The sequence below is a fragment of the Apium graveolens genome, chromosome 6 (genome assembly GCF_009905375.1).
Source record: "Apium graveolens cultivar Ventura chromosome 6, ASM990537v1, whole genome shotgun sequence".
Taxonomy (NCBI): Eukaryota; Viridiplantae; Streptophyta; class Magnoliopsida; order Apiales; family Apiaceae; genus Apium; species Apium graveolens.
In genome coordinates this window covers 286,644,604-286,656,393 of record NC_133652.1, presented here as the reverse complement: position 1 = coordinate 286,656,393, position 11,790 = coordinate 286,644,604, and the positions used below count along the sequence as shown (strand labels likewise).

The following is an 11,790-nucleotide window of genomic DNA, read 5'->3' as shown; positions in this document are numbered from 1 at the left end:
TTAAAAATTCGGGAGCACAATTATGGAGGGAAGTAAAACTACTTTATTTATGCTTTACATGTTTTATTTCATTTTTAAAACTCAGGAGTAAATGATTTTACCGGCTCCCACCACATGCCTTCATCTATTTAATACATGAATCTCACAATTTACCCGCTTTTTATATATTATTTCCCATTTCTTAATCTTTGTTTTCAATCGTAAAAAAATAAAAAACATAAAAAGCGTAAAAATTTATAAATTTAAATTATTTTAGTTAATTCTTTTTTTAATAGTGGTAAACCTTACATACACAAACTATGCCAATCAAAATTACAAAATATTATAAATTTTTGAAATTATTGTGTACACATGGACAATCCGTCGACGGAAAAATTGAAAATAAATTAGAGTTTTAACCACTTCTACTTCCTCCCTAGTTTCCCCATGTCAGACGTACCGACGGAACCAGCCGCTGAAAAATATTTCCGGCAGTCCCCCCTGATTTCATATCCTACTATATAGGTACTGTGTATTTGCTCTGTTTTATCCTCTTAATTAGTTGCTTTATGTGTATGTTCCATGCTGTGTGTATAATAATAAACATATTTGTGCATATGATATTATCATGTCATGGAATCAATCAATATGTAATAACAATTTCCTAGATTTTATCTCCAAATTTAGAATTCAACTTGTACAACTCTTTGAATTCATTTTCTCGAAATTTTCGTGCTAAATTCTCTGTTGATCAGTTGTAATGATATAAATTTTCCTGCTAAATTATTATGAAGAATACAATGTTTTCTAAGAAGCTAAGACACATATGCGAGTTTGTAGTGTGACAAATATATATCATACTCCCTCCGTCCCAAAATACAAGTCCCTTGCGTACTTTAAGGTATATAAAAGTCATAGCTCCGCATACTTTTTTCTAAATTTTTTTTCTTCAATTAAAATTTGATATGTATAGTTTTTATACAGAAAAAAATTGAAAAATAATTTGTGGAGCTATCCTTTTTATTCACCTTAAAATACGTGTAAAAAGTCAAAAGGACTTGTATTTTGAGATGGAGGGAGTAATTTCTATTACCGGAACCTAGGAAGCAGGGATTCTAGGGTAATCTAACGAATCTCCGTATCTCCATGGACTTGTGTATCAGATACTTCCGTTACGGGGGTACATGGACACTCTCCAAATCTGAACTAATTGTTTTTTTTTATCATTTGTACAACAAAAGTAGACGATTTGATGTAAATTTGTGTATTAGATGTAATGAAGTTGATTATAGTTTATCATGATAAAGATCACAGGGGTGTAGACAGTTGTCCTCAGAATGTGTTGTATGCAGTTTTTAGTTTTGGGGAGTTGCTCACGTTGTCTCTTTATATTATTTCTCATTGTTATCTTTATGCTTTAGTTTGAATTTTTGCCAGCTTATATTATGTATTTTGCTTCAATTCGCGCATTAAGTCATTAGTTCTGTTATTGTTTTCTTTTTGATTCTTTAGGCTCCAGAAATTTTATAGTGTTATTATGCATTTTTTGTCATGATTTAAATTTAATTTTGACTGCAGGCTCCTGGTGTTTATCTAACATATCACTGTTCCGCTGTTGGATCCAGCGGCTGAGCAAGATTTTGACAACATATGTACCATGGTCATTAAGGGCGGTATGTTAGAATCCTTACTACCCTTGCTGGACAAAAGTGGTAAGTGTATAGTCTACTAATACTAGGTTAGTGATAATCTCATCTAACATATCACTTTTCTGAGCAAGATTATGATAACACATTACTAGCTACCGTGGTTATTAAGAGCCGTATCTTTGAATCCTTACTACCCTTGCTTAACAATGGTACGTGTATAATATACTATACTAGCTTAGTGATATGCGTTTACACGTGTATACTTTATTACTTTCAAATTTAACTTATAATGTATTATATAACTTCTAAAAGAACTTACAAAATTTACTTTACATTATAATTTCTATCATGTCATATATTATCGTATATTACTTACCCACATAATATCACAGAAATATGTGATACAAGTATACTACTATTTATGTCATATTATGTTTATAATACTGTTATGTATTATCTGATAAGATATGATGTGAATTTGTATCGTAGTTTTACTGTTAAGGGAGTGAAAGTTTTTATCATTGTTTTTAAAACTTTTATATCATTCAATTGTCTACGTACTATTTTATTTTTTTATAATTTTATAATGTTAAAACTTGCGGTTCCTTGACTTGTTAATACCTTTTCATGTCTATAGTGTACCTGAAAGAAAATATCGATAGTGTTGGACATATTTATATTGTTACATGTCCTCCCAAACTGAAATACTTTGTTATAATCTTAACCGTTCAGTGTCGGACTTCATCCAATAGGGGGTAAGTGGTCTGTTACATAAATTTTCCATGGCCAGGAACCGGACGCTTGATTAAATGTCTCAGGTGAAATGATATATGATTATCTTACCTTCCGCTGGTTGATTGAATAAATTTATGAATTTTAAAAGTGATTTCCAAAGTGTGCCCATATGCACATTTTGATACTTATACTTTTATATTTTTAATGCCTTTTCTTTTGAATTTATAATATTTTAATATTGTGTTATATTTAGTGTTATTTGAGAGTTTCACTTGAACCATACATCTTCATTCATATTTGTTTTTTGTGTGCTACCATATTATTATTCTATATCTGTTATCTTAGTGATATTATTAAAAAATAGGCCAAATCAAATTTATTAATTACTTCAAATTATTATCTTTGTCTTTTATATGAGCCGGACTTTAACCGTCGATAGAATGTGTTTTCGATTAATCATTTATCTTTCGTTTTAAATATTTTTCCTACTATGGCTGTCGAGAGTGACCACTCCTCTGAACAATTTCTTTCTTATAATTTTGTCAATTTCTACTTCTAATTTATTGGACTAAGGTGGGTTGGTCGTAGGGTATACCATTAAATTCTTTAATTAGGCTGGAACCTTTTGGAATGTATTTTAAGGAGAAGTTGTTAATGTTTGGTTGAGTTATGTGATTTAACTCTATTCATTGATTAGGTTCCTGAATTAGTATGCCTTTTTGTAATGTGACTCATATCTTTATCTTTATGATATTTCAAGTTTTGATCTTGTTGGTAAGTTGACTAGAATTTATTGCTCGAGACATTCAGTTAGGTGGGTTTTGAGAATCTTAAACCTTGTAGTATTTTATGTTGTGAAATGTGGGTCGATATTTGCGTCGCGTTGTCCCCAGTAGTTTGATCATTGATAGTTCCAACTCTATGTCCCTTTTTAGAATGTGTCCAGATGTTTCTTTTCCTGCTTAAAAAAGATGTTCGGGAATTTCATTATTGTGACTTATTTTTTTCTTTAATTACTAGAAAAGCTTAGCATAAACCGGTTCTTGAGCTGGATTTGAGTGACTCGGTGGTAATAATTCGAACCACCATTGTTGGTGCTATCCCTGTGTGATACATTATCTCGCTCGGATACTAATGATCTTATATCCTGATTGAATCGTTAAAAATGGCATTGTGGGCATTTAGTAAAAACTATTTTGGATTCTCTCCGGAGTGCTAAGAAACTCTTATGTTAAGTCTCGATGTTATATTCGAAGTTTCCATAGCTGAGAGTTCACTCTTGCTATGTGCATTTCTTGATCATTATCTCCTCCTTTCTATTATTGTATTGAGATTCACAAAAGCATTGTTTCCTTCGTCGGGCTTGTCTATCCAAAGATTGACTTTAGTGTGAATAGATTCTAAGAGCAAACGTAATTGCTTGGGTCCTAAGCCTTATTAAAAAAATAGTGCTGGAGCATCCGACGTTGTTTGTTTTTGGGAAATAGCTTGGATCCTAAAGCTTCCATGAGACCTTTGAGAGGTATTTAAAAACAGATTTGGGCGGGTATGCTCAAAACGGACATCACTCAGTTGTGCACATAAGGTTTCTTTTTCACTCGTTATAGTTTGGCAGTTATTTTTGACAGTGTTTCTAAAATGATTTTGAGCTTGTCTTTCTTGAAGTGAGGTTACACAAGGAAGTTGCTTCTTTTTGTTGATAAGTGGAAAGAAGATCTGTGGTTCGAAAACTTGCGGATTGTCCACCAAAACACAAAAAGGAGGCGTTTCTTTTAGTACCAATTGAGGGTTATGAACATCCACGAGTATTGAAAGGAATTTAGAAGAACCATTCTACTTTCGAGCATATCAATATTCAGATTATTACATTAAACCATAAAGGTTTTGTCAGGTTGAGGGTCAAACCCAACTAACCCGTACAGATAACAGTTCAAAACTCCAAATTCAAACTACAAGTCCTTGAAGTCTTGTATTTATAAAACACGTATATTAATTTATGACCTAATCTTTAGCAGAGAGCTGCTCATTTGTTAGTTCATGTATCTTTTAGGTTTTATGTTCCCAAAGTTATCTTATATGCCAAATCGTGGCTTTTGTTGCTAACTCATTCCATTAGCTGTCTCCAATCAGTGTGTCACATTGACTTGCCAACAACTCCACTACTCACCTCGTTCCTCTTTCTCCGCTTTAACACCTTGATTGTACAAATTTATTGTTTCTTTTATTTTAACTATTCTTTATTTCCAGAAGGTAATTTTTTCTTTCCAATTCTATTTCCCTGACTAATGAAAAATTCATCAAATTTCCTTTCTCATCTATTCAAATTGAAACTTTAAGTTTAAGGGAATAGGCAGATTGAAAAGAAAATTTATGAAAAAATCTAAACTACTCTAACAAATTTTATGCAATGCAAGATCTCAAAATAATTGCACATTCAGCAGACCTTGAATGTAATAGACCTTCTATCCAATCCTGCCTTCTTTATTGTTGTTTTTCAAGCTTATATGTAGTACTCCTTCTACGAAGCTTGGGTTAGTTTTTAATATCTTGTATTGCTGGTAGTTGCTTCTCGTGAGCGTGCTTTGCTTTTATTCTCAATCTTTTGTAGATTGACTATAGATAGTTCCTTGTGCTTCCTTATGAGGTCCTTTTGTATTCTCCAGTTTCTTTACATATTAGGCCATTTAGCAAAAAATAAAATAAAGGTAAGTAATTTAATATTGTGTTGCAAATTGTGAAGAATGTAACATATTGTAATTTGTTAGGCCATTATTGATAAAGTAATTGTATATTATTGTAAAAAAATTTGTTTGTAATTTATCATATTTATACCATAGAGGTGAATTTTAATTGCTGTAGTGCATACTACGAATCTTGTTAGATCTATTATAGTGAGAATAATGCAGTTAGGAACTTATAGACAAAAACATTATTCAAAACTATGATCATGAACCTGATAAGAGTTACGTCGTTTAAATATGTGATCATAGCAAACATATAACATAATAAGTACCACAACCAATCATTTGCTATAATATGAACATATATATTAGGAGACAAGAGCTGTGTGTAAGCTCAAAAAAAAATTAAGAACGAGGTTTATTAACTATCAAAAAAAAGAATGAGGTTTATTTTAAATTTAGGGGAAGTGAATAAATAAATAAATTCATATATTAATAAAAAAAATTAACATGTATACAAAATTTAGTAGATATTACTTTATATATTCATTGTGCCCAAGCATTTTTTTAAATTATTATCTTATGAATTTTGAAAAAAAAATACTTTAGCGGTTAGTATTTCAATCGAGGTATATTCTTCTTTATTATTCTTATGATAAATACAAATGTGCAGATAAAAAGAAAGTTAGTTTGCTTGCATTACGGATATTTTCAGTGACCACTAAAACTCTGTTTAGAAAGAAATTATACCCGAAATTGCTCCCATCTATCTAAAAAAACCCCAAAACCCATGAATGATTGGATTAGTTTTTAACGTATATGTTTTAATAAGAGTTTTTAACATCTTGCATTGTTGGTAATTGCTTCTTATGCACGCTTTGATTTTATTTTCAATATTTTCTAGATTGACCGTAGATAGCTTCTTCTGCTTCACAATGAGGTCCTTTGATATTCTCTAATTTCTTTATATATTATGCCTGCTTCACAATGAGGTCCTTTGATATTCTCTAATTTCTTTATATATTATGCTAGCAAGCAAAATTAAAATAAAAAAAGATGATGGAAAGTAATTTTAAATCGTGTTGTAAAATTTTAAGAATGTCATGTATTGTGACGTAATTTATGAATATTTTATTTAAAAAATTCATATATGTCTAATTTATCTTATTTGTTTAAGGTGGTAGAGATTTTTGATGTAAATAACAAAATATTACTTTATCGATAAAGTAAATAATATATTATTTTCCTGATAAAAAACAAAAAAACAATTTTAGAAATTCTTATATGTAAAAGTTATCATATCTATAACATAGAAGTTAATTTTAATTTGTTAAGTGCTAACTAGGAATATGTGTTAAATCTATTATAGTGAGAATAATGTAGTTATGAACTTGCTTAGAGAAGAAAAAAGTATTCAAAAATAATAATTATGAACAAGATGCGAGTTACGTGGTCTAAATGTGTCATCGAAGCAAACATATAACAAAATAAAAACCGCAACCAATCATTTCATTTAATAGGAACAAAATATATTAGGAGACAAGAGAGGTACATACTCTACAAAAAAAATTATATATGAGGTGTGTTTTGAATTTGGCGAGAACTGAAAAGAAAGAATATAGTTTCACATATTGTTAAGAAATTAATATTTTGTAATATTTATGTATACAAAGTTTAGTTGGTATTAATTTATATTTTCATTTGGCATAAGATTAGTATCAATAAGAATTATTATGTTATGAATTTCGTAAAAATATTACTTTATCTTATTGGTCTAAGTTGGGACGGAAAAATATATTCCTTAATCGAGGACTCGAGGTTGTTACTTTATCAGGGTAATTTCTTGTGCATTTGTTTTATGATAAGCAGAAAGTTCGTTTGCTTGAATTAAGGTTATTTTCGGAGCCACTAAAACTCTCTTCACAAAAAATTTATACCCAAAATTGCCCCCATCAATCGAGAAAACCCTAAAACCTTATATAATTGTGAATGAGCACAATTCCGCCGCTAGCCTGTAATTTGAGTATATTGTTGGGGAAAAAATGAACAATTTGAGGATTGGAAGTCAAGTTGAAGGAGAAGACCGGCTCAGCAGTTTGTCCGACGATGTAATTCATCGAATTCTTTCATTTTTAGGGACTCGCCTCGCTGTTCAAACAAGCATTTTATCAAAAAGATGGAAACATATCTGGACTACTCTACCTTTTCTTACTTTCGATGGGTACGACCAACTTTTCCCCCTTACTCATTATGGTATAATCAAATTTATTAACCATGTTTTGTCACACCGGAACCATGAACTAAATATATACTCTTTCAAGTTCTTTTCTTTATATTCGGTTCCTCAAAGTTTAATGAAAAATGTTATTGAGTACCCAATTTCGCACAATGTTCAAGATCTAGACTTTGACTTGACATTTCATCGCCATCGTACGTTCAAGCTGTCCTCCTTCAGCTCTAATTACATACAAAAACTCAGATTGGGTGTGTGTCTTGATTTCAGTAAATTAGGGGAGTCAGATGGTTGTTGGGATCTACCTGTTTTAGAAACTCTACACTTGGTATGCCCCACTTTCATGCCAAGTTACAATGTACCTCAAATTTGTTTGATCTGCTTGCCTGCTTTAACAACTCTGCACCTTGAGCGGTGCGATTTTCCCGAATCGGTACCAATGATTTTGCCTGGTTTAACGACTCTCAGTATGGCACGATGCAAATTGCCGGTACAAGTTTGGGATTTTCCATCTCTATTAAGTCTAGAACTGGATGATGTGATCTTTCCTCACAATATGACCGAATTGTTCTCTGCACTCGTCAGTTTACGGAATCTTACAATAATATTTCGAAAGAACTTCGTACAGAAGTACATTATATTTTGTACGCAATTAGTGAACCTCAAAATTAGTTTTAGTAAAAGTAATTTTATTACTTCTACCTGTAAAATTGAGGTTTGGGCACCGAAGCTCCGCGAAATATGCTGTGTTGGTATCTTTCAGGTAACATTGTTAATTGATGAGTTGGAGAAGGCAAATGTAAAGGTATTGGATACAACTGAATTCCACAATTTGACACTGTCAAGAAAGGAAGTGTTCTATCATCGCTTAAGAAGTATGTTTTGGGAACTTGGTAGTGCTAAGATTCTTACTATTGACTCGGCTACTTTGGAGGTAACTGTATATTTAAGTTTTGTGATGCTACAATCAGTATTTGTCTCCAACACTTACTATGTGGTTTCTGTTTGTGTGTTTAATATTACTTCTCTTTGGCTTTTCAAGTGATATGCTTCCAGAAAAATCATGTATAGCTCAAAGGGAACTGATGCAGAACTGATCTGTAATTGGTATTCACTTATGTATATGCTATATCGTAATTAATGTAAAATTATGTCCTAGGTACTTTCTGCACTGACCAGCATTTTCGAAGATGTAGCTTCTCCATTCTACAACTTGAAGTATGTGAAGCTGCCAAAAGAATACAAAGAATCTAGTATGTCTACTCACATGAGAAAGTTCTTACTTGGTGGTACTCCAGGAGCCACCATTGTCACAGGATTGCCTCAGGTGCGCATGAAATTTGTTCTCTTTGTACATAAAATGAAGCATTCTTTGTCTATTTCTAATAGGCTGATACAACACGTGCAGCATCTGGTAGTAAAACCAGAATATATCACATTCAAATCATAATTTTCATTGTAATTAGGGAATTCGAATATAAATCAATGCATTTGCGGGTACGGGCTGATGAGTTTCTGTTGTATTGCAAATTATTATTATTTATCTGGTATAATTCTCTTAAAAAAGATGTTCATAAAGTCAAATCAGCTGGTAAGTTTTATAGATTATAGGAGCTTTAAATTCCACATGATTGTGACATAGTCTGCTGTGCACTAGATTTCCTTATCTTTGCAGATTTAAGCTTTTGAATAATCAACCGTGATCTAGGAAGCACCGACACTGATACGGCGACATGGGATACGGGACACGGGGATTCGTCAATTATCAAAGTGTCCTGGATACGGGACACGGCAATAAAAAAGTAATAAAAATATAAAAAATATAATATTTGTATATGTCAAATATTGAACAACTTCTTTCATAATAATAATAGAGTTTCTTTCAAAATAAGTGATAAACTACTGTAAGATTTATTCTGCATTTTCATTCAAATGATCATCTTGTATTTTACCGGATAGAAAAATGAAGAGGGATGTTATAAAAGACAGAGAGACGTGAAATTAGGGTTAATATAAGATGGTTTGGGCTTTTTTTTATATGGGCCGAGTCGGTGGGCCGTGTCGGTCGCATGTCGAACCCGTGTCGGTCGCGTGTCGGTCGCTTTTTTCTGTCGACACGCCACATTGCGTGTCGAACACGTACTCAACCGTGTCGGTGCCGAGTCGCCGTGTCGGCCGTGTCCGGCACGCATATGGCAACCTTTTTGGAGTATCGGTGCTTCCTAGACCGTGATAGATGTTTGAGACCTAGACAGCCTAAGATCCCCTGATACTTCAAATTACATGTAAACATCAAAAAATTTAAATCTCATGAAGTGCCTAATTCACTTACCCATGAGTCTGGGTCCTCTGGGATATCATCACCCATCGAGTATGTTATTCTAATGACAAGATCAATAGCAAGGAGCGTAGTGAAATGGAGTCGCTTCCATTAGAGTGCATACGTAGTGACATAGTCTAAATCATGAAAATTGTGCATAGATGGCTATTCCTTAAGTTCTCCATAAAACTTCAAGGGTAGGGATATAAACCAAAGAACTTGGAAGACATCAAGACAATAAATGGAATTGATGGCTCTGGTGAGACAAAACCTGGTCGGTGAACTTGATAAAACCAAAGTGAGTTTAGAAGAAAAGTTGGTTGTAAACTCGTACCCAACAAAAGCTATAGAAGGGTATGTAGTTCAGATTTTCAGGAACTTCAACATATAAAAGGAATGCCTTCAATTGTCATGTTATTTGTAGTATATAAGACATGAATTGCTGAAATAACGACAATAGGAAGGACCATAAGCTTTGAGGTTGTTGGAATAAGTTTGGAGCATGGTTTGTCCACCATCCTGGCATATATAACATTCTTCTAATTATATTTGAAGCACTCTGTTAAATTCACCTGTTTATTTCGTTTTCGGCGTCAAATTTTGTTAGTGTCCAGTCCAGTCTCCAGTACAGTTTGAGAGGATATTAGCAGAAAATTGACATCATGCTGTATGATTTTTTTTTTCTGTTTCCTATATTTTGTAGTTGTTAATAGTTGCATGTATGAAAGATGCCCTCATGTTGTGTGTGATTTGGAATTTCGTCATGGCTTGAAATAAATAGGTTTAGGAAAATATCTGATGATTTTGTTGAGACATATCATATGATGACTGTATTAATTTTGTCTCCTGATTTTCGTTAGAAACTAGTACGATATAGATGAGAGATGTTTTTTTCATTCTGGCAGTGTATATATGACCTGGAATCTTTCTTTCTTGTAGAACAAAGAAAATTATCAAGAGGTGCATGTCTCTTCAACATCCCAAAAGGTGCCTGACGAACCCTTGACAACTCCAACTAAGGAGCTGGTTGATTCTCAAGGTATACATAGAAAGGTTTGTGTTGATAGGGTGCAAGTAGAGCATTTGGGGGAGAATTCTGTTGTAGACGCTGATAGAGTGAGACAAGCTGGTGCTCCAGTTGCAAGGAAAGGCTTCGATCAGGCGAGCTCTTTAAGAGGAAATAGTAACTTTTGGTCATGGCAGGGCCTTAAGATTAACACAGAGTTTGTAGGCCTACTTGATCTCATCGTGAAGAAGTATCCAGAGACCTTTGAGCACTTCAAAGCCAAAAGTGAGACGTTCCATACAATGAAGCTGAATGTGCTGTGCACCTCAGTGAATGAGTTTCTTAAAACCACAATGACTGAGTTCTGCACTGATACTATCACCGAGTACAAAGATGTATTTGCTGATTTGCAGAGGTGGGGATTCAACGTATATTGGCTGGTGAGCCATCTAAACTACATTGAACAGATCCGACTTTTACCGAATGAGGTCCATACAACTGAATTTCGTACTGAGGATGTCGATGTCGAGAGTAAATTACAAGAGCTGCAGAGTTATTGTTTGGAGAATATAAAGATTTAGAAAGCTTTTTGGGCTGACCCTAATTCCTTGCTATCAGGGCTCTTGGCTCCTGCTTCATGACTTGGTACTCAAGCAGGACTGGTGTTCTGTCTCCTGCAGTGTACTGGTGTTTGGTTGAGTTAAAACTTGTTAAAGTTCTTAAAGTTGACATAAGAATGTGCTACCATATCTTATTCCGAATTGTGTTTTTACTGTTAAAGAATTAGAACTTTGTCGTACATCTGGTGTTTTTGTTATAAATCCCCCTAATAAGTAGAACTTAATTTTTTTTTCTTATATACAGTTGGTGGTTTTAACCTTTATGGTTGAACAACTCAAAATGTATATTTTGAGTTTTTACTATTATAAATGTGACTGTAACTGTTAGAAACTACATATGATTCCTACAAATTGATGTTCCTAGTAGAGTCACCGGGAGGTGACAGATATGTTAGGAGGTAGAATTTAATATTTATCCAGTTACAATTTCCGTTACTCAGGACGGATAATTTATCCATACTGGACTGATCATTTATAAAATTATACATCTGTTTTTTTAGTTTAACACTCTTGCAGGATGTAATTGTGTTTTTGCAAGGCGTGATCTATTCTATTAGATTCTATTAG

At 33.1% G+C, this 11,790-nt stretch overlaps 1 protein-coding gene across 3 annotated transcripts; it reads left to right on the top strand.

The window, feature by feature from the left end:
- Positions 1-342: 342 nt before the first annotated feature.
- Positions 343-11,460, top strand: LOC141668069 (uncharacterized). Of its 3 annotated transcripts, none has more exons than XM_074474758.1 (5): positions 348-504; positions 1,558-1,652; positions 8,041-8,211; positions 8,437-8,604; positions 10,537-11,460. In XM_074474758.1, the coding sequence occupies exons 3-5, from the start codon at positions 8,155-8,157 to the stop codon at positions 11,182-11,184; spliced, it is 873 nt and encodes a 290-aa protein (XP_074330859.1). In that variant the 5' UTR covers positions 348-504; positions 1,558-1,652; positions 8,041-8,154; the 3' UTR covers positions 11,185-11,460. The 3 variants fall into 3 exon arrangements, with proteins under 3 accessions (XP_074330857.1, XP_074330859.1, XP_074330858.1); XM_074474757.1 differs by having other exon boundaries at positions 1,558-1,691; XM_074474756.1 differs by having other exon boundaries at positions 343-504; positions 1,558-8,211.
- Positions 11,461-11,790: the final 330 nt, after the last annotated feature.

Bases quoted from the DNA above. Each gene is read 5' to 3' on its own strand.
- LOC141668069 (XM_074474756.1), top strand. From the start codon at position 7,087: ATGAACAATTTGAGGATTGGAAGTCAAGTTGAAGGAGAAGACCGGCTC. The intron at 8,212-8,436 runs GTAACTGTATAT...ATTATGTCCTAG, and splicing joins TTGACTCGGCTACTTTGGAG to GTACTTTCTGCACTGACCAG. The intron at 8,605-10,536 runs GTGCGCATGAAA...TCTTTCTTGTAG, and splicing joins TTGTCACAGGATTGCCTCAG to AACAAAGAAAATTATCAAGA.